At 43.3% G+C, this 18,632-nt stretch overlaps 1 protein-coding gene across 4 annotated transcripts in view; it reads left to right on the top strand.

The window, feature by feature from the left end:
• The window catches only part of MON1A (MON1 homolog A, secretory trafficking associated), a 129,252-nt gene extending 113,550 nt beyond the window's left edge, over positions 1 to 15,702 (top strand). For all 4 annotated transcript variants that reach the window (XM_069206832.1, XM_069206835.1, XM_069206833.1 and 1 more), the window contains one exon: positions 13,558 to 15,702. In XM_069206832.1, the coding sequence (XP_069062933.1) occupies positions 13,558 to 13,698 (141 nt within the window). In that variant the 3' untranslated portion in view covers positions 13,699 to 15,702. The remainder of the gene's footprint in view (positions 1 to 13,557) is intronic.
• Positions 15,703 to 18,632: the final 2,930 nt, after the last annotated feature.

Genomic DNA, 18,632 nt, shown 5'->3' with positions numbered 1-18,632 from the left:
CAGGGGGAGACAGGCCGGTAGAGCTGGGGCCAAAGCAATTGGTGTCTCCGTCTTCTCTGCAGGGTTTTTCAGCTCAGCAGTCCTCTTCTTCTTAGGTTGCAGGAATCTGAGTTCCTAGGTTCAGGGGAGCCCCTAAATACAGAATTTAGGGGTGTGTTTAGGTCAGGGAGGGTAGTAGCCAATTGCTACTAGCCCTGAGGGTGGCTACACCCTCTTTGTGCCTCCTCCCAAGGGGAGGGGGTCACATTCCTATCCCTATTGGGGGTATCCTCCATCTGCAAGATGGAGGATTCCTAAAAGTCAGAGTCACTTCAGCTCAGGTTGCCTTAGGGGCTGTCCTGAGTGGCCAGTGACTCCTCCTTGTTTTTCTCATTATCTCCTCCGACCTTGCCGCCAAAAGTGGGGCCGTGGCCGGATGGGGCGGGCAACTCCACTAGCTGGAATGCCCTGTGGTGCTGTAACAAAGGGGGTGAGCCTTTGAGGCTCACCGCCAGGTGTTACCGCTCCTGCAAGGGGAAGGTGATAAGCATCTCCACCCAGTGCAGGCTTTGTTACTAGCCACAGAGTGACAAAGGCACTCTCCCCATGTGGCCAGCAACATGTCTCGAGTGTGGCAGGCTGCTAAAACCAGTCAGCCTACACAGGTAGTTGGTTAAGGTTTCAGGGGGCACCTCTAAGGTGCCCTCTGGGGTGTATTTTACAATAAAATGTACACTGGCATCAGTGTGCATTTATTGTGCTGAGAAGTTTGATACCAAACTTCCCAGTTTTCAGTGTAGCCATTATGGTGCTGTGGAGTTCGTGTTTGACAGACTCCCAGACCATATACTCTTATGGCTACCCTACACTTACAATGTCTAAGGTTTGGCTTAGACACTGTAGGGGCACAGTGCTCATGCCCTAGTGCCCTCACCTATGGTATAGTGCACCCTGCCTTAGGGCTGTAAGGCCTGCTAGAGGGTGACTTATCTATACTGCATAGGCAGTGTGAGGTTGGCATGGCACCCTGAGGGGAGTGCCATGTCGACTTACTCGTTTTGTCCTCACCAGCACACACAAGCTGGCAAGCAGTGTGTCTGTGCTGAGTGAGGGGTCCCCAGGGTGGCATAAGATATGCTGCAGCCCCTAGAGACCTTCCCTGGCATCAGGGCCCTTGGTACCAGGGGTACCAGTTACAAGGGACTTAACTGGATGCCAGGGTGTGCCAATTGTGAAAACAAAAGTACAGGTTAGGGAAAGAACACTGGTGCTGGGGCCTGGTTAGCAGGCCTCAGCACACTTTCAAATCAAAACATAGCATCAGCAAAGGCAAAAAGTCAGGGGGTAACCATGCCAAGGAGGCATTTCCTTACAAACGGTATATCGTGAAACATACCATAAGTTGCTGGGGTACCAGCAGCTTCCCATTCACAACTGGGAATAAATAAGGACTTGGTGGATTTGATTGGCATTTGGTGATTCTCAAAGCTGTTTTTCTAACAAGGGCAGAAAGAAGATCTTACCCTGTTCTTATGATAGAAATTTCCCAGACATTGGCTTTAAGAGGAATAATGACCACAAATTACAGAATACCTATGAGGGTTAGTGCTGACTAGGAGATGATGTGATTGATCGTTGGGTTTATAGCGTGTGTTAACTGCACTAGATAAGTAAGGTCCATAGTGCAGAGTTATTTAAATACAAGTGTGAGAAACTTGTACACTGCTATATAGCAAATGGAAACCCATCTAGTCTGGCATGTTCATTTTTAGGGCCTGGGGAGGGGCCGAAGTTGAGGTTTTCGCCTAGGAGACAAATTAGTTTTATAGGTGACTGATAAGAAGACTATTGCAGTGGTTGCTCAAGATTAAGCATTGATCAGTACTTTGTTGGAGAGGATTATGCTTGTGTGTTTTGCTGGTTGTGATAAGGTAGCGTTGTATTCCAGTTTTATTGGAGTGGCAACGGTGGATATTAGGGCTCATAGTTAATGTCATTGTCATTAATGTTGCACATTTCTCAATCAGTTTTCTGTACCATCAGTATCGAAGTCGGATGAGTCTTGAAGATTTGCCTTCAGAAGTGGTGGGGTGAGGGGTTAAAGTTAACAATCGGGCAGTGAAGGGAAAAATAACATGACATTTACGCCATGGTACCAATAAAGGAACATGGAAGCAGAAGCTTAGTGGTCTCAGTCTGTGCAGATGGAATACAAAATTGATGGCGAGTAGAGGCAAGGGAACAAGAATTTAGCATCTTATTTAGGGACAGACAACAGGAAATGTCTAGCTCGAGAGAGAAAAGGAACCAGCATGGAAATGGATATAGTGATGGATGCAAGAGAATGCAAATCTATTAGTGAAAATGTAACAGCAAAGCACAGTTATGAGTACGTGACACAAAGAAGATGCAGTATTGGTGGCATTTGTTCCCAGACTCAAGTTCTTTGTTGTATTGTCACTTCTGTCTTTGCACCCTCACTCCTTCGTGGAAGCTCTGACAACAGTCAGAGATTAGAGGCTTGGAGCTAGCTGGAAGTGGGCACAGGGAAACCTTAGCTCTTTGGCGGAAGGGAAGGAGTCTAGGTCTGAAGCTGTGGAAGGTGTGGGGAAGAGAGTGATAGAAAAGTTATGGGATAAGTATGTCCTACATAGAAAACATGGTATCAGCAAAGAAGCAAGGCAATTGTACGACTGTGGAAATCAGCAGCTGGCAACCTGGAGGAAGCAAAAGGAACCCATGCTGGTGCTGGAGAACCTGTTTCGAGCTGTCAGCACTGGCATCTGCTCCATTTCTCTTTCCCACCATCAGCTCAAAAGATGGTGGTGAGTTAGTGCAGCATTCGTATCTCTGAGTGGGCCTTGCCACTATAAAGTTTCAATCTGTATTGTTTGCCATTAATAGAAGTAGGGAGAGATGCACAAACCATCCTTTCCATTGCTTCAATTCCAGACAGGTACAAAAATAACTAAGAGAATCTCTGTGACCAATGAAGTGATATTTTCTTAGCAAATTATGGTGTATGCAAGACATTTGGGAAGGCATATATCGATTTTCTCGGGAGACAATGGCATTTTAGTGAAAAGTGATAAAGTTGTGAAAGAGATGTTAAGTAGACCAAAGCTTAGGTTAAGTATTTTTCAGATTTCAAGGCAGATCTTACAAGTTTCATTTATAAGGGTTGAGCGTTCCAGAGTAGTTGACGTGTTGTTGAGTGCACCCATTTGTATGAGGCATGTTTCACAGATGCAGCTGACCACTTGCTCTACCGTTGTGGTTTATTGTCTTCCGAGTTTCAATGTAGTATTTTAGTGTCTGGAACTTGTTGTTTTCCCCACAATCCCTTTGTTGTTCTACCACTTTGATTGCTATATCTTTTGATAGATATCTCACCTTTTTTAATATATTTTTATTGGTGCATGTTAATAAGCAGAACACATAGTACCGAATTATTAAGTGATATGGTAAATTAACCGATGGTTACAACTATGGGACATTGATTCCATAGGTTGATGGCTGAATGTCTCCAGAAAGGGCTGAGGTCTGACACTCATCCTGGGTCTCGGCCTCCTGAACTTGTTCAGTCATTAGGACAAGTTAAAAAATACTGCTTGCCTTGAACTCAGCGATCAGGTTGTGCTTCTGGACCTTTAGGATGCTTACTTCCACCCTCCAATTCTTCCCTCTCACGGATGTTACCCGAGATTTGCTGTAGGATCCCAATTCTGCCAGCGTGTGGTCTTGCGTTTTTTGTTCAAAATGGAGCGATAGACACCATTTTCGTAATGCAAAAAATAAACCGTAGAAAAAACCCACCCCATCCCACCTACCTACAGCAACGACCAAGCCAAATAACATTTTCCTGATCTTAAAGATATTTTTTTCGGCATCCATTTTTTGGACACTTCTGTCAGCTTTTGCTTCCCAGTGCTCTAGTGCCATTCACTGATGGACTGTAAACGTGGTAGCCATATGAGAATGATAAAAGCCATAATGGAGTACAAAGAATAATATTCCAAGAAGTCCGGTATGTTTATAAATATCTGTCGAGTGGCACAGTAGTACAGGGAGCTATTACAGAGGTTTGCGGATGCTTTTGATAGAGGGAGACTAGGTAAGTTGATTAAAATGAGTAATTACGGAGTTTTGTAGATCAGAGGTGAGGCAGTAGTTCGAGGTATATGGGCGACATTTAATGTTTTTTGTTGAGTAGCTACTGAAGATGGAAACCATGACAGTGAGCGTGTGCAGATGATGAAGGTGTCCGAGAGGTAGAAGAGAATGTCAATTATTTGTAGAGAAAGGAGTTTTGAGGGGGTACTGGAAGGGTTGGCAAGGGCCTTATGGCAAACAGCCTAGACAGAAGCGAAGTAAACTAGAACGCTGTGTGAGCTGTGGTAAAACTGATGTGGTGAAAAAAGGAGTAAGAGCAAGCATTAGAAGGGGCGAAGAGTGATGCTTTAGGGTCTGCATCTTTTTGGAAACTTGGTAATTAATTTCCAGTGAGCATAATTTGGGTAAAAGATATGCAGTGTTAGGTTAGGAAAGATTCCAGGGACCAAGAGAGTTGGTGGTGTTGACAATGTTATAAGAGGTCAGATCTGAAATTTTTTGAGATCCAGGTATTTGTTTCAGTGTTGATATTTACAATAATGAGGGTGTGGCTTAGAATGGGGAGGTTGGTCAAAACATGCACAGCGCAGCAGTGCTATGAAACTCTTGAAACTGTATCTCTTTAAGGAAATGAAGCAAGTAGTTTAAGGTTTCTTCTGCATGATCATGCTAGAGCATCAAAACCTCCATGGTGTAGTGTTCCTCAAAGTACTACCATTTCAGAGCTACAGGGCTTCCAACCGTTTTAGATTTTACCAGAAATACATTTCAAGTGGTACAGGACTCCAGCTGTGTGAACCTCCTTCCAACACTGCTTACTCTGCAATCCAGGACAGCAAGACGCCTGCTTACAGTATGAATGGCTCAGTTTAGGATAATAGCAATGTGAGATTCAGTTAGAGTTACCACTGCGATGCCCAATAATTGCTGCAGGATTGCAAAAAGCAAAGCAAACTGATTGTGTGCTTCAGGTGAGCTGTGCATCGAAGTCTGTAAGAGGATGGGAAGTGTGTATGGTAGGTGTGGCCATGAATACTATATCCTACACTCTTGCTGAATTCAATATTTGGTTGTTGGTGAAAATAAAGGGGTTGGTTTAAGTACTGGAATGGGCCTGGTAAGTGAGGGGGAACAAATGAAGGTCGGTCAAAAATGGGGATAAGATGGATGGGATGAGGAAGCAGGAATTCATCAGAATCTTCAGCCCAAATGTGAGTCTTTGGGTGTAGCATTGGCTGGTTCCAGCAGCTTGGACCCAGTCATCCTCCTTCTTTCCCACTGGTTGATCTTGAAGCAACAACACAAGACTTCAAGTAGATCTGAATCTGGTTACTTTGGGCTCCTTCGAGTATAGTTGGAGGAGTTTGGTTAGATGTATATCTGTACATTTGGCAGTTGTGAGATCTTTGTTGAGTGAATGATAGGACTCCCTCTCTTTTCCATGGATAGCAATAGTTTATTAACTTCTTCCAGGTTCAAACACACGTACCTCATGTCATCTGTCACACCTAATAGTTTGACTAGGAAAATATTTTCACTAGTTCTCTGACTGCAACGTTTTTTTTTACACTGGTTTTCTTCTTGCTTTTGTGGCTCGAAAACCTTTGGGGAAGAAAAGTCTGTTAAGACGAGAATGCTTTTTAAGTCTACAAATGAAAACACTAGTGAGTTCCTTCAGTGAGTGCCTTGTTGGGCATACCCAAAGCTTCCTTCATCTATGTCACCAAAAAGCTTGTCTGGTCATTACCCGTAGGTTTCTCTGGGACACAAAGGGGGCCATTCTGACCCTGGCGGTCATTGACCGCCAGGGCCAACGACCACGGAAGCACCGCCAACAGGCTGGCGGTGCTTCCTGGCCGCGGTCAGAAAAGGGAAACCGGCGGTTTCCTGCCGGTTTTCCCCTGGCCAAAGGAATCCTCCATGGCGGCGCTGCAAGCAGCGCCGCCATGGGGATTCCGACCCTCTTCCCGCCAGCCTCTTCCTGGCGGGAACGGGTGTCGTGGGGCCCCTGCACTGCCCATGCCACTGGCATGGGCAGTGCAGGGGCCCCCTAACAGGGCCCCATTAAGATTTTCAGTGTCTGCTTGGCAGACACTGAAAATCGCGACGGGTGCAACTGCACCCGTCGCACCCCAGCAAATCCGCCGGCTCCATTCGGAGCCGGCTTCATCTTTGCTGGGGCTTTCCCGCTGGGCCGGCGGGCGATCTTTTGAAGATCGCCCGCCGGCCCAGCGGGAAAGTTAGAATGGTCCCCGCGGTCATTTGTCCGCGGGGCGGTGTTTGGGCGGTTTCCGCCCGGCGGGCGGCGCCTGCCTCCCGCCGGGGTCGGAATGACCCCCAAAGTGTCCTCACTTTTCCAGCTCTGAGGGAGGTCTCCATCTGTTCTAGTGATTCAAAACAGTTACTAATACTTTCTCGTTTTACTAATATCAGTATCATCCTCTCTGATTTAGTGAGGATTTTCATTGCTAATTTATCAAGTTGTGGGACTCATATTCAATATCACTAATGTCTCTTGCCTGGCATAGAATAAGGCATTTAACATCAATGTAGTGGTGTTACTGCACTAGAGCATTTCAAGCAAATCATGTAGATCTGCTGTTGATGGCTTAAATAGCTCTTTCTTGCTTGAATTGTAGACCATAAAGTTAAGTGTCATACAGATTATCTTTCACAGCTTTATTACATCCGGCCTTTTGGCTCAGTGACCCATGGCTGGCACCATGGTGAGAAGTTGAAACTTAAATTGATTTCAGACCAGCTCTGCAACAATTCTTTGCTGACCTTCAAAAAGAGTAAAACGTGTATCAGGAATTTCACTCAATACAGTAATTGTACTACAGTGGTTATCATAATGCACTGCCGTAGGCTACTGAGCCAAATGAATTGATATAATATAATGAATATTAAAAATGAACTGTATAACTACATGACCAGTACTCCAAAGCAAGCATACAAATAAAGTCATGAACTGCACCTGTGAGGCATTTGCTGGCCTGATGGTGCGCATGCCCCATTCTGATTTGTATTTTTAATTGTGGGTCCCGAGGGGCAAAATGTAGCTGTCACCCAGGGAAAGATGATGTCCTGCATAGAAACTGTTATTAAACTGATACTTACATTATTTTAGAAAAAACAATATATTTGAACTGCTTTCAGACCAGCTTTACTACATATATTTGTGGAATGACGCCAAAAACCCTGAAATACATATTAGGAGTTGCACTAAATATATTTTGTTGTACTGCAATAACAATAGTGCATTGGCGTGCCCTACCAAGCCAGAAGACTGGATATACATTGTTCTTCAACTGAAGCAAGACAACACTGTGACACTTCTGGGAATATAAAAATGAAATATTATTTCATATGATTTATCGTGCTAGCAGCTTCTTTTCTCAGGCATAACTGTATATTTCCACCTCACTAGATGGGTAGCTTTTATAACTGGACCTCTGCATGTCTTCTGTACACAATGTATTTGCTAAAGGCAACGTTCAACCTCTCCCCTTCCTTCCCACTGTCATCCTACATTAGTGAGAATTTAAATCCTTTTCCAAACAATTCTGTTATTTACAAGATACTATTGGTCTGATGTCCTGCAATATGATTTTGTGTTATTGCCTGCAACCTATAAACATCCTGTTGGGATGTTTCTTAGAGCAAAATGGAACTGCCATGAAAAATGTTAGGTTCAAAGTATTATTAAAGCCTAGTATGTGGATCTGAAAAGGTTCTGTGAACGTTAAAGCCTTGCACAATAGCCTACAGATTAGGTGTCCCTCAATTAATCTAATTTTAAAGTCAGGACGAGCCGCTGATAAGTGATCGGGCATGAACATATTTTAACGTACTCGCTATTGTCATTGCACTAAAAGCATTTTTTTCTTGATGAGCGCACGTCTACATTTGTATTAGCCTTTTAACTTTTTTAAATCATCATAGTATTTTTACTCGTTCACATTAGGGTTTGGTCACTGCTTTCTACTTTGTATATGCCCAGTCTGATTGTTGGAAGGGAACCAATCACCGGCTTTTACAGCGGGGCGGGAGGAGCCTGTAAGAGCTTTCCCGCTACTTTATGGAGGCTACAGCACAGACGTGCGCAGCGGGCACACCAGTGGCGTGCCTAAGGCAAGCCCGTGTGTGCCCATCTGCACCTGGACGGCACCAGGGGCCAGGAACTCTGCCCCTTTGGGACACAACAAATTCATATACTCGGTGGTACCACTCTATGCCCAAAGGCCTCTGCCACCTTACTGCAATGAGGCCCCCACTGAGCTCAGCGCTGAATGCAGAGTTTGTGGTTTTGCAATTAAGTCTCTTTTGTTTGAAGACCCGCCTACACAGTCCTCTCCTCAACCCCTACAACCAGCTGGTTGCAGGTTACTCAGTATCTACTGTCGTTCCTTAGTCAAGCACTATGCTAACATCTTTGACCTTATTTTAAACTACTCGTCAGAATATTTTGTTTTCTAACTGAGACATGGATTCGACAGGACACAATAGCTAAGCCTATGTTAGCGCTGCCGCTGGGGTACTATTTAAAGCATATTAATAAAGCTAGTGGCAGAGGAGGCGGCCTTGCCATGGTATATGAAAACAGCTGCCAATGAAGTCTCTCGCTGCCCTGATTAAGACAGTGAAAGCGCCCTCTTTAAAATCCACCTGAATGAAAATTTCACTTTATCTGGAATTCTTCTATAGCGCCCTCTGCAAGTGGTCGAGGAGGGGAACGGAGTGGGTGCATAGTGAGCGCCTCCTTTGGAGTATGTGTGACTATAAGGAGACACTCCCCCTCCTGTAGACCTGGGGCCATTCACCCTTCAGGATTAGGGCCTCCATAGTGTAGCTTCCCACAGGTAGGCCCTCTCCTTTTACAGCACCCGAGCTCCTCCTATTGAGGTAGCCCCCCTTTCTCTTGCTTCTGTAGTGCATGACACTGGGGGATCCCAGGCCCTGAAGAATGCCCCCAGACCTCCTATGGCTCTTAGCAGTGGGCAGAAACATGTTGGCCAGTAACTAATAGATAGGAGACCCTGTGAGTCTTTACTCTCCTATTGGTGTCCCATCATTTGTTCTTAAACGCACCAGCGATCACCACAAATAAAGGTGTACTATTGCACAGGTGACTCACTAGGTGTTTTTATATTTTCCCTAGCACAGCTGGATCCCATATTTTTCCAGATAACTTGAATTTCTGCACTCCCTCCTGTTCTTTTAACAGTGAGGTTGAGTCCGTCTAGGTGGCACTGTCCTACCCGGATGGGGCTAGGTAGTCAGATGATGAAGCAAGACACTATATAGTGTGTGAGACCACCTAGTCCGTAAAGGAAATTTCCCCCACCACATAGCTTTAAGCAGCATGCAGTATGATTCTCATAGTGTGAGATTGAACAGCCCTAGGTAAACTTTTTACCAGTGGTTCCATCTAACAAATAAACCCCATACTTCTTGTGTTTATGGTTCTGCTCTTGGGGAAGACAGTATGGGGTTTGTCTTCCTCTTCTCCCCGACTCCCTGTTTGTGTTAAGATAGCACCCTCTGGGGCCTTCTAAAGCTGTTAGGGACACTTTGATCAAAACTACGTCTTCGTTAGCTCCTAAATCAGTCAACTTTAATATCTTAGGCGATCTCAATCTGGACCGATCACTATTTGACTCAGCTACACATCCCCTTTTCTAATCACGCCAACATTTCTAATGTGGTCTCTACAGGTAAGCGCCCTTGGCACAAGCTAGCTGTTGATAAATTTACCGATTTTATTCAATCAGCCTTCCGCTGGACCCGAATGCAGAGGCAGCCTAGAATACTCTACACATTACACATTAAGTTTCACTGATGGCCTAATATATCTTTAGATAAGTTTGTCCCTCTTGGACAAGTGATTAATAGGAAGAAACTTAGCACCCCGTGGTTTAATGAAAATCTCACTGCTGCGAAAAAGCACTGTAAAAACCCAGAGCGCTCCTGGAGGAAGACCTACCACCCCTCCCTGAAAGCTTAGTATAGGTCAGCTATTAAAGTCTATCATAAGCTGATTTAAAAAACTAAAGCCAATTATGTTTCTGAAAATATTATTAAAAATAGTTCTAATCCTACTAATGAAATCTTTAAGGTTGTAAATGGCTTACTAAAGTACTCACTTTCTGCTGACTCGATCGTTTCCTCTAGTATCCATTGTGAAAAGTTATTGAAATACTTTATCAATAAAATATTGGACATCTATGCTAAATTTCCCTCTAACTCTACCAATTGTACAGCTCTAGAACCAATGAATTCTAAGGTAACACTTAATTCCTTTCCTCTTCTGGACCTAGAACGGTTGTCGGCTATATATGTCACCAAGTTAAATCAGGCTCTCTGGCTGACCCACTGAAACTTGATATGTTCTATAAGTTGGCTGACTCCTTTCTGTCTCTTTGCCTGCAACTAATTAACTCTTCTCTGTCATCTGCTCAGGTACCCAGCATGTGGAAACATGCTAAGGACATTCCTCTGCGGAAGAAACCGTCCCTGGATCCCTCTAATTCTGAGAACTTTCATCCTATCTCCCTACTACTTTTTTTTAGCTTAGGTCACTGAGAAGCATGTAAACGAGGCTTTGGTAAAAAAATTTAGATGGCAATCACATACTTGACATTTCCCAGAATGGTTTTAGACCAAGGCACCGTATGGAAACAGCATTACCTACATACAGTCACTGAGCAGCTTCAAAGGGCCTTGGACGAAGGATGTACTTCAATGTTAATTCTACTATACCTGAGTGCCACTTTTGATACGGTGTTTCATGAGATCCTAATTCAGCGGCAGCAGGGCATTGGCATTAGAGGGACAGCTTTGATTTGGCTTGTGTCCTTTTTATCGTATCGCTCCTTTTAGGTAATTGCCCCTCCCCTTAAGTCCAATATTCACTCATTACATTATGGTGTTCCACAGGGATCAGACTTAAGCCCCGCTTTGTTTAATGTTCACATTCAGTCACTTGCCAAGGTCGTAGAACCTACTGGAATTACATTAATATCCTATGCAGATGATACTCAGTTAGTGCTTTCTTTTACAGATAATTCTGCACTTAATTGTGCTCATATTCAAAAAGGTCTCTCAGTTGCAGAATGGATGGATTCCAACAGTCTCTGCCTTAACGCTAGGAAAACTGAGATCTTGCTGCTAGGCAAGGACACCCAAGCTATGGGATAACGACTGGTGGCCCTCCCATCTTGGGGCACCTCCTACGTTGAATTCTTCGTTGAAAAATCTGGGTGTCACTATGGATAACGCCCTGACCTTTGAGACTCAAGCCATCTCGGTGGCTGGGTCCTGTTTTGGGCTGTTAAGGAGCCTTAAACCCATCTTGTTTTTATTTTTTTATTTTTTTTTATTCTAACGTGAGACACATTATCATTCAGGTTGCAATTCTGACTAGGTTGAACTATTGCAATGTTCTATATTTAGGAGCCAATAAATTGGTGATAAATAGACTCCAGTTACCTCAAAATGCAGCCGCCAGGCATCTACTTTCTCTTTCAAAGTTCTGCTTAGCCTCTTTCGCAAAGCTATACTGGGTTCCTGTGAAGGCGCGCATTCTGTTCAAATCTTTGTGTATTTTATAAAAAAGTCTACACTCTGAAGGTCCCCCTGTTTTGTCAAAATTGGTGCTGCCTTATTTCCAGCTCAGGCGCTTCGCTCAGCCAACCTCATGTTAGCTGCTAACCCCCTCCTGTCAAACGAGCTAGAGCAGGCAGACGCTTTTTTTAGCTCTGTGGCCTCCGCAGGCTGGAACTCGTTCACCCTCCTATCAGGAACACTGAGGGCCATCCACACTTCTAAAAACCTGGTTATATCGTACTAATATCTGTGATACCCTCTGCTGTTAGCCTTAGTTGCCGTGAATTTGTGCTCCCCCTCGCTAGCACTAGGAAGCTCCATTGCCGGAGCAGCTATGCGCTTTACAAATCCTATAACATAACATATCCTTTTATCTAAAACTGTCCATTTGCTAAGATTCAGCTTCAAGTTCAATCTGGAGAATAGTTTTCTAATTTGTGAATTACAAGGTTAGGCAAAGATGGACTGCACCCTATACTGTGAGTGTTCTAGGTACATAATTATTGATCCCTCATTGCCACTGGTTTTGTAACCTCGTACACATTGCTGTTCCTGACTTTAGATTATCAGAGCATTTACGATTCCCTCAACACAAACTTCACATCTGCACATAATCTCGGTGTGGGATCTTAGTGAAGGTGTTACCAACCATTTGATGAAGATGATAACTCCAAGTACTTACATTTGTTCAGCCTTCTTAAGTTATATTTTTCATTGGTATCAGTTAGTCGAGTGCCCCACTAAACTGACCCTGCACATTTCCTCTCACGCCATCGCAGCAAAGACCCTCTAAACCTGATTTTACGATATTGTTTTTCATCTTCAAGAGACACAACACCCCTAAAATAGTACAATTATTTTGTAGCGTGGCAGAAGGGTCTTTCAGTGAAAAGCATTACGATGGGTGTCTTTTTAGTTGAAAGATGGTATGCATATATTCTGAGTAAATCACAAAGTTCAAGACAATTTTAAGGTGTAACCTTATAACAACTTGTTCGTTAGAAACAGTTCATTTTTTTGTGTGTCAATTCCTCTTTACAAACCATGGCAGATTGTGAATATTTCTGATTCGGAGAATTCACGAATGTTCTTCTGTTTCCCCCAGCTGGGTTTGGGTAAGTAAGGCCTTCATAATAAGTGGTGTGCAAATACATAAAGTCAACTCATTTGGGATACTTACTGTGGGATTGAGTCAGAGTGATTCCATTTTAAATCTCTTATGTCTCGATCTGAATCCTACATAATTTTTCTCGAAAGGGTCATTTTTGGTAGAGAACACTGAAATATGCATGTGGATGCGCCGCCTAATTTGGGTGGCAGAGTTCTTATTGTTGAGGTGTTTACTTCATTCAACTTGAAAATATTTCGGGGAGTGGAGGTGGTCGGTCTAGCTAGTGAATGGGATATTAAAGACATTAGGTTTCACTGAGAAACCACAAAGTTAGTAGTCAGCTGTTCATTTAGTTACGATGTGCTAGGTTGTAGCGGGGATGGCCTTCAGATGGTTTTGATGATGCAGAGGTCATTATCTCACTTGTGCAATAACAAAGGGGTACACTTGATCTGATGATGGTTTAGTGAATTTCTGGACACGTAAATGCACTTTATATCAAACTACAGTAAGTGCTTGTGTTCGGTCCTGTGCTGTAAACATAGGTCATGTCTAATCTCCCAACAAGAATACATTTTTTAAGTGTAAATTATATTTAAGTGCAACAAGTTAATATGAAACAAGAAAATGGACGGTGTGGGCATATGCCTGTTTTAAGTGGCATCCAGTATAAAAAGATATGATAATTTGTTGCCTTCTCAGATTTTGTGAGAAAATAATTACTTTTTCCATACTTTTCATGGCAGGTCACCAACGCCTTTGAGCTCTATATGTGCTATAGCCCCTTGGGGACCAAAGCATCAGCTGTCAGTGGCATTAGCAAGCTAATGAAATGGATCCGCAAAGAAGAAGACCGTCTCTTCATTCTCACACCACAGACCTACTGATGGAGGTTCCTCTGCTTTTGTTATCTGGAGGGTTTGAGAGGCACCTCCATAAAGCTGCCTTTTAATTCTCTCATTTATTGATGGAATCACGTATGCAGAGTGAACAAACAGATCTTCTTGCTTCATCACAGCACCAATAAACATCTCTTTATCCTGGTTCCTGAGAACTGCTGTGTACATAAGTCCAGAGACAAATGAGAGTTCCTTTTTCTTGATCATAGATCTGCAAACCACCTGAAGGTGAAGGTGCTCATGCTTCTGGGTCTGAGACTTTATCCTTGTTGGTAGCTGCTCATTCATCTCAAACAGTCGGAGGCGGTAATTTGGTAAAAACAACTTCTGTTTATCTTCACCCATCATACCAGCAGTGTTCGGAGTTTTGTGTAACCATGGACCTCAAATTTTAATCAAACTGACAGAATCCTTACACTGGAGACCAGAGACGTGGCACTGCATTCCTGAAGTCAGCATGTAGCAGTACTGTAACTGCCCAGAAGAACACTGGTATGCAATGACAGAACCACAACAAGTCTCAGCCTGAGACATTATTCTAAAAGCACAACACAAGTGATAGATGATTTGCAAGAAACAAACTACAAGTGATAGACAATGCCAAAACACCATTGTCTGTGTTAAAATGTATGGGAAACATGGCACAACAACCGTAGCTGGTAGGATTATTAGTGGAATTGAATCAGTGGATTTCACAGACGTTTAACACGAAGTTTAGTAGGCTAACGGCATCTACTGTAACTCAATGTGGATGGGCTAAACAGGGTATTATGAGAACCAGTAGAACTATCTGCCAGGCAACAACAGAAAACAAGTGTCAAACTGTTTTGTATTTTGAGCAGAATTTGGTTGACCTCCGATAGTGACATACAGCTTTCTAGTTAAAATGACTCATGCAAGGACCAACCAATGTGGCTGCTTCGTACGTCCAAGTTAAATTATTGCTAAATTATTGCTAGAATGACAGACAGTGTGACCGACTCAAAAGCAAGCTTCAGTAATCCCAGGAGAGCTTTGTGTATCTCAATTTAGAGCCTGAAAACCTAGTTTATGCTTTGTTCATTAGGTCGTTTGGGAGATGAACGGACTGTAAACTCCAGAGGCTTCATGAGAATTAAACCAAGGCTGGAGAAATCCTTTATGGTTTCCAGTCCCTCCAGCAAACTTTGGTGGTGCATCAAACCTCTTGACGATGGTGTCATGGCCTCTAGGGCCAGTTGTTGCTTCTATGTAATGTTGATGGCCAAATATATGCTACTTAGACATAGCAGAAGGCACACTGGTAGTGTTGATGGGGTGGTACCCATGAGTCCCAATAAGATCTGTTAGCCTAATTTTTTCCCTTCTCAGACCTTTCACTCCTTGTGTACATGTTTGTGTAAGCTTGACCTTCACAGTTCCCTGTCTCGTCGAGCTCTGTCATGAATGGGCAAGCATGGAATCACAATAAGCAGCAAGCGTTCCGCAGAAAAAAATGATTTCTCCCAGATGTTGTTACTAGAATCGCTCAAAATGGCAACCAAGTTAAAAACGCAGTTAAATGAAATAAGAACACAAATAAGTATGTGCAGTCTTTATAGCAAGAATGTTTGTGGCCCATCCAGAACTCATTGCATGCCTTGGAGTACGTGCCCCTTGTTTGCTGGATTCCTGAACGTCTATGAAGGAATAGGAGATCGAAGCCAGACAGTGACGTCTCAATCTTGTAGACCTATCTCCATGTTCTTTCCAAATTCATATACTTACCCCGAACCGCTCAGTCAAGTGGTGACTCATCAGAATTAACCACCACCGGGTTTCAGAAGCAGAGTTTTTGACAGAAATGACAAAAATGGGATAGCCTGACTTCTGAGTTCATATGCTCAGGAGCCAGGCCACAGAACTACCTACAGCAAGGCTGAGCAGATCATTGCTCCTCTTCAGTATAAATCACTGTAAAGATGAACAATTTTAAAAATAAAAAATGATAATTTCTAATAAAAGTGGTAATCAGATCCAGTTTACTGGTAATGTTGAAGTTATGGGTTTGTACTTAAAAAAGACAGAAAGACTACTTAGTATGTGTTGCAGATATTGTGCACCAATGGAAATGAGAACATATGCTTTCTCCCAAATTCCTTTTTGTGAGAAAGTCCATGGTAACACTCAAATGTGTGGTTTGCTCAACCAATCTAAGCCTTTATTGACCCAACAGATGAACTCTTCAAACAAGAAGAAATTTAGAATGCTGTACGTTCTGTGCGTTGGACAAAATGTCCAATGTTCATATGGGGCTGGCAACACTAATCTAGCCACAGTCTGGGTCTGCATTGGGCCCACCCGTATTAGGTGTGCCCAGTGCCGACTGGGGCCTAATGGTCAAAGGCAGGCAATAAGGTGCTTACCCCAGCATAAGTACTCGCTCCTGAGTTCACATCAGAGCTGATGAGAGTACAGCACTGAGAGAGAGATAGAGGCCTGCAACCTGATTTTTCAAGAATTGTGCAGGAATGCCCCCAGCAGTTGTATGTGACTGCAGGCACTTGTTGAGGGATACTTGGGATGGGGGTTTCAGGGCCCTCAATGACCCAACCCAAAAGGCACCCCCGGAGGTGCACTAACTGATGCTCCACTTCTTATGTAGCACACAGTCACTGCTCCTCCTAGCAATCAGTTTCCCATTACACCAGTATAGGTAATACAGTGTTCCCTCAGTTGCATGGGGACACACTCCGATGCAAATGAGAGGACGTCCCCATGAGTTCATGCAGGTGCAAAAAATGTGCTTGTGGTATTAGCATTGCTTAAGGGGTCTCACCAGCATCAGTTGCCCCTTCTGTAATATGAAAGATCACTTGGTGTACAAATGGTTGCAAATGCTAGCTATACACCCAGAGAATGTCAGTAAAATAGCCTGAGGGGTGTAAACTCCCATGGACATAGAATAACCAAAATGCCAGAGGTAGTGGAAGTGACATGAAGCTCAGTTTGACCCCTGATAACATCACAGCATTGACAACTTGTCACTCCTTCTGATGTTCAACAGCCTCCTATTTGCTACTGAGGGTATGGTACAGACATGGGATGGAAACTACAGAAAGTTAATAGAGCTCGGTTTCGTTGTCCTGCTCCTTCATGACCCCTGAAGTCTTGAGTATCAGCAGCTCTGTCGAGTGTACAAGAGGAAATGCCTGTGACAGCACCCCGACCCTTAATTGTTCTCAGTGAAGGCTGTTAAGTTGCTTGGTAGCAAAATATGACTTTTGAGGTGGTTTCCAGCTTCTAACAGACCTGAAACGTTTTTTTTCAGAAAGATGACAAAAAAGCAGACTACCTAAAAGCTTTGATGTTAATTGAATTGGTTCTGTTAGTGTAAAAGAATGCCCTAATAGATAGTATTGTAAGCTTTCGATGGCCTATTTTATGGCCAGGCACTCCTTTTCTATAGTGGGATAATTGTTTTCCCTTGGTAGCAGTTTCCTAATAATATATACTCTAGGATGCATCCTCCCGTCCTCAGCACTTTGAAAAAGGACAGTCCCCAGGTCGAAATCCGGTGCGTCCGTTTGTAAGCAGAAAGGCTTTTTAAAATCAGGACAATGTAGTATGGGTTTTGGTGTCAGGACATCTATAAGTGTTTGATATCTTGCATGTTGTGGAGCCATTAACTCACTTATTTTATTAGGTTGATCTTTCCTTAAGAGATTAGCCAGAGGGGCTGCAAGGGTGGAATAATTCGGAATGAAATGGCGATAGTACCTTACCATTCGTAAAAAGGACCGTATTTCTCTCTTAGTGGTAGGGGGTGGTATTTTCGTGATAGCTTCAACTTTGTCGACCTGAGGTCGTATGTGCCCCCTCTCTATGTTATATCCAAGGTAGGCAATAGAGGTCTTAGCCGTTTTGCATTTCTTTGGGTTAGCTCTTAATCCTGCTTCTATGAGGGAGCGACATACCTTAGGCAGGTGGTTTATATGTTGTTCCCAGGTTTCACTATAGAGGACTACGTCATCTATATAGACTTCAGCATAGCCAATATGAGGCCTTAATAATCTGTCTATTAAACGTTGAAATGTGGCAGGGGCTCCGTGTAGACCAAAGGGTAGCACTGTAAACTGGTATAACCCTTATGGGGTAGAAAAAGCTGTTTTCTCTTTAACCTCTGGGTTTAGAGGTATTTGCCAGGATTCCTTTGTGAGATCTAAACATGGATAGGTATCGCGCCTGTCCTAATTGTTCAATTAATTTGTCTACCCTAGGTATTGGATAGGTGTCAATTTTTGAAATGGCATTAAGCTGTCTGAAGTCAATACAAAAACAGATTGTTTAGTTTGGTTTCAGTACTAAAACCACTGGAGAACACCAGGGACTCGCAGAAAGTTCAATTATTCCAGTACTTAACATGTTCTGCACCTCTTGTTCAGCGATCTGTCTACGAGCTTCGGGTATGCGATAAGGTTTTAATCGGATTACTTTCCCTTCTTTTGTGATATTATGTTGGATCAAAGAATTCTTCCTGGGATTTTTCGAGAAAAGATTCCTGTGTTGTTTTAGTACCTCTATAATCTGGGTTCTGTTTTCGTCGGGAAGGTCTGGGTTAATGTGTGGTATCCGCTCTTGGAAGTCATCTGTCTGGGGGCATAAAGTAATTTTGAGTGGCTGTACACTATTTCCGAGAAAGACAGACTCTTCGGTTAGGTTTTGCATATCTCCCTCTTCCCACTTTTTAAGGAGATTGATGTGATATATCTGGGTTTTCTTTTGTGTCTCTGACATCTTTAATCGATAAGTGACTGGGGTTATTCTTTCTGGTATTTCGTAGGGGCCTCGCCATTTTGCTAACAATTTGTTTTCGGTGCATGGTAACAGAACCAGTACTTTATCCCCTATAGTTAACTCTCTTAAGGATTTTCCTGCATTATAGTAACTTTTTTGCTTCTCTT

This window comes from Pleurodeles waltl, chromosome 9, assembly GCF_031143425.1.
Source record: "Pleurodeles waltl isolate 20211129_DDA chromosome 9, aPleWal1.hap1.20221129, whole genome shotgun sequence".
In the NCBI taxonomy this organism is placed as follows: domain Eukaryota; kingdom Metazoa; phylum Chordata; class Amphibia; order Caudata; family Salamandridae; genus Pleurodeles; species Pleurodeles waltl.
Note: the sequence above shows the minus strand (reverse complement) of the source record. Positions and strands in the feature narration are given on the sequence as shown.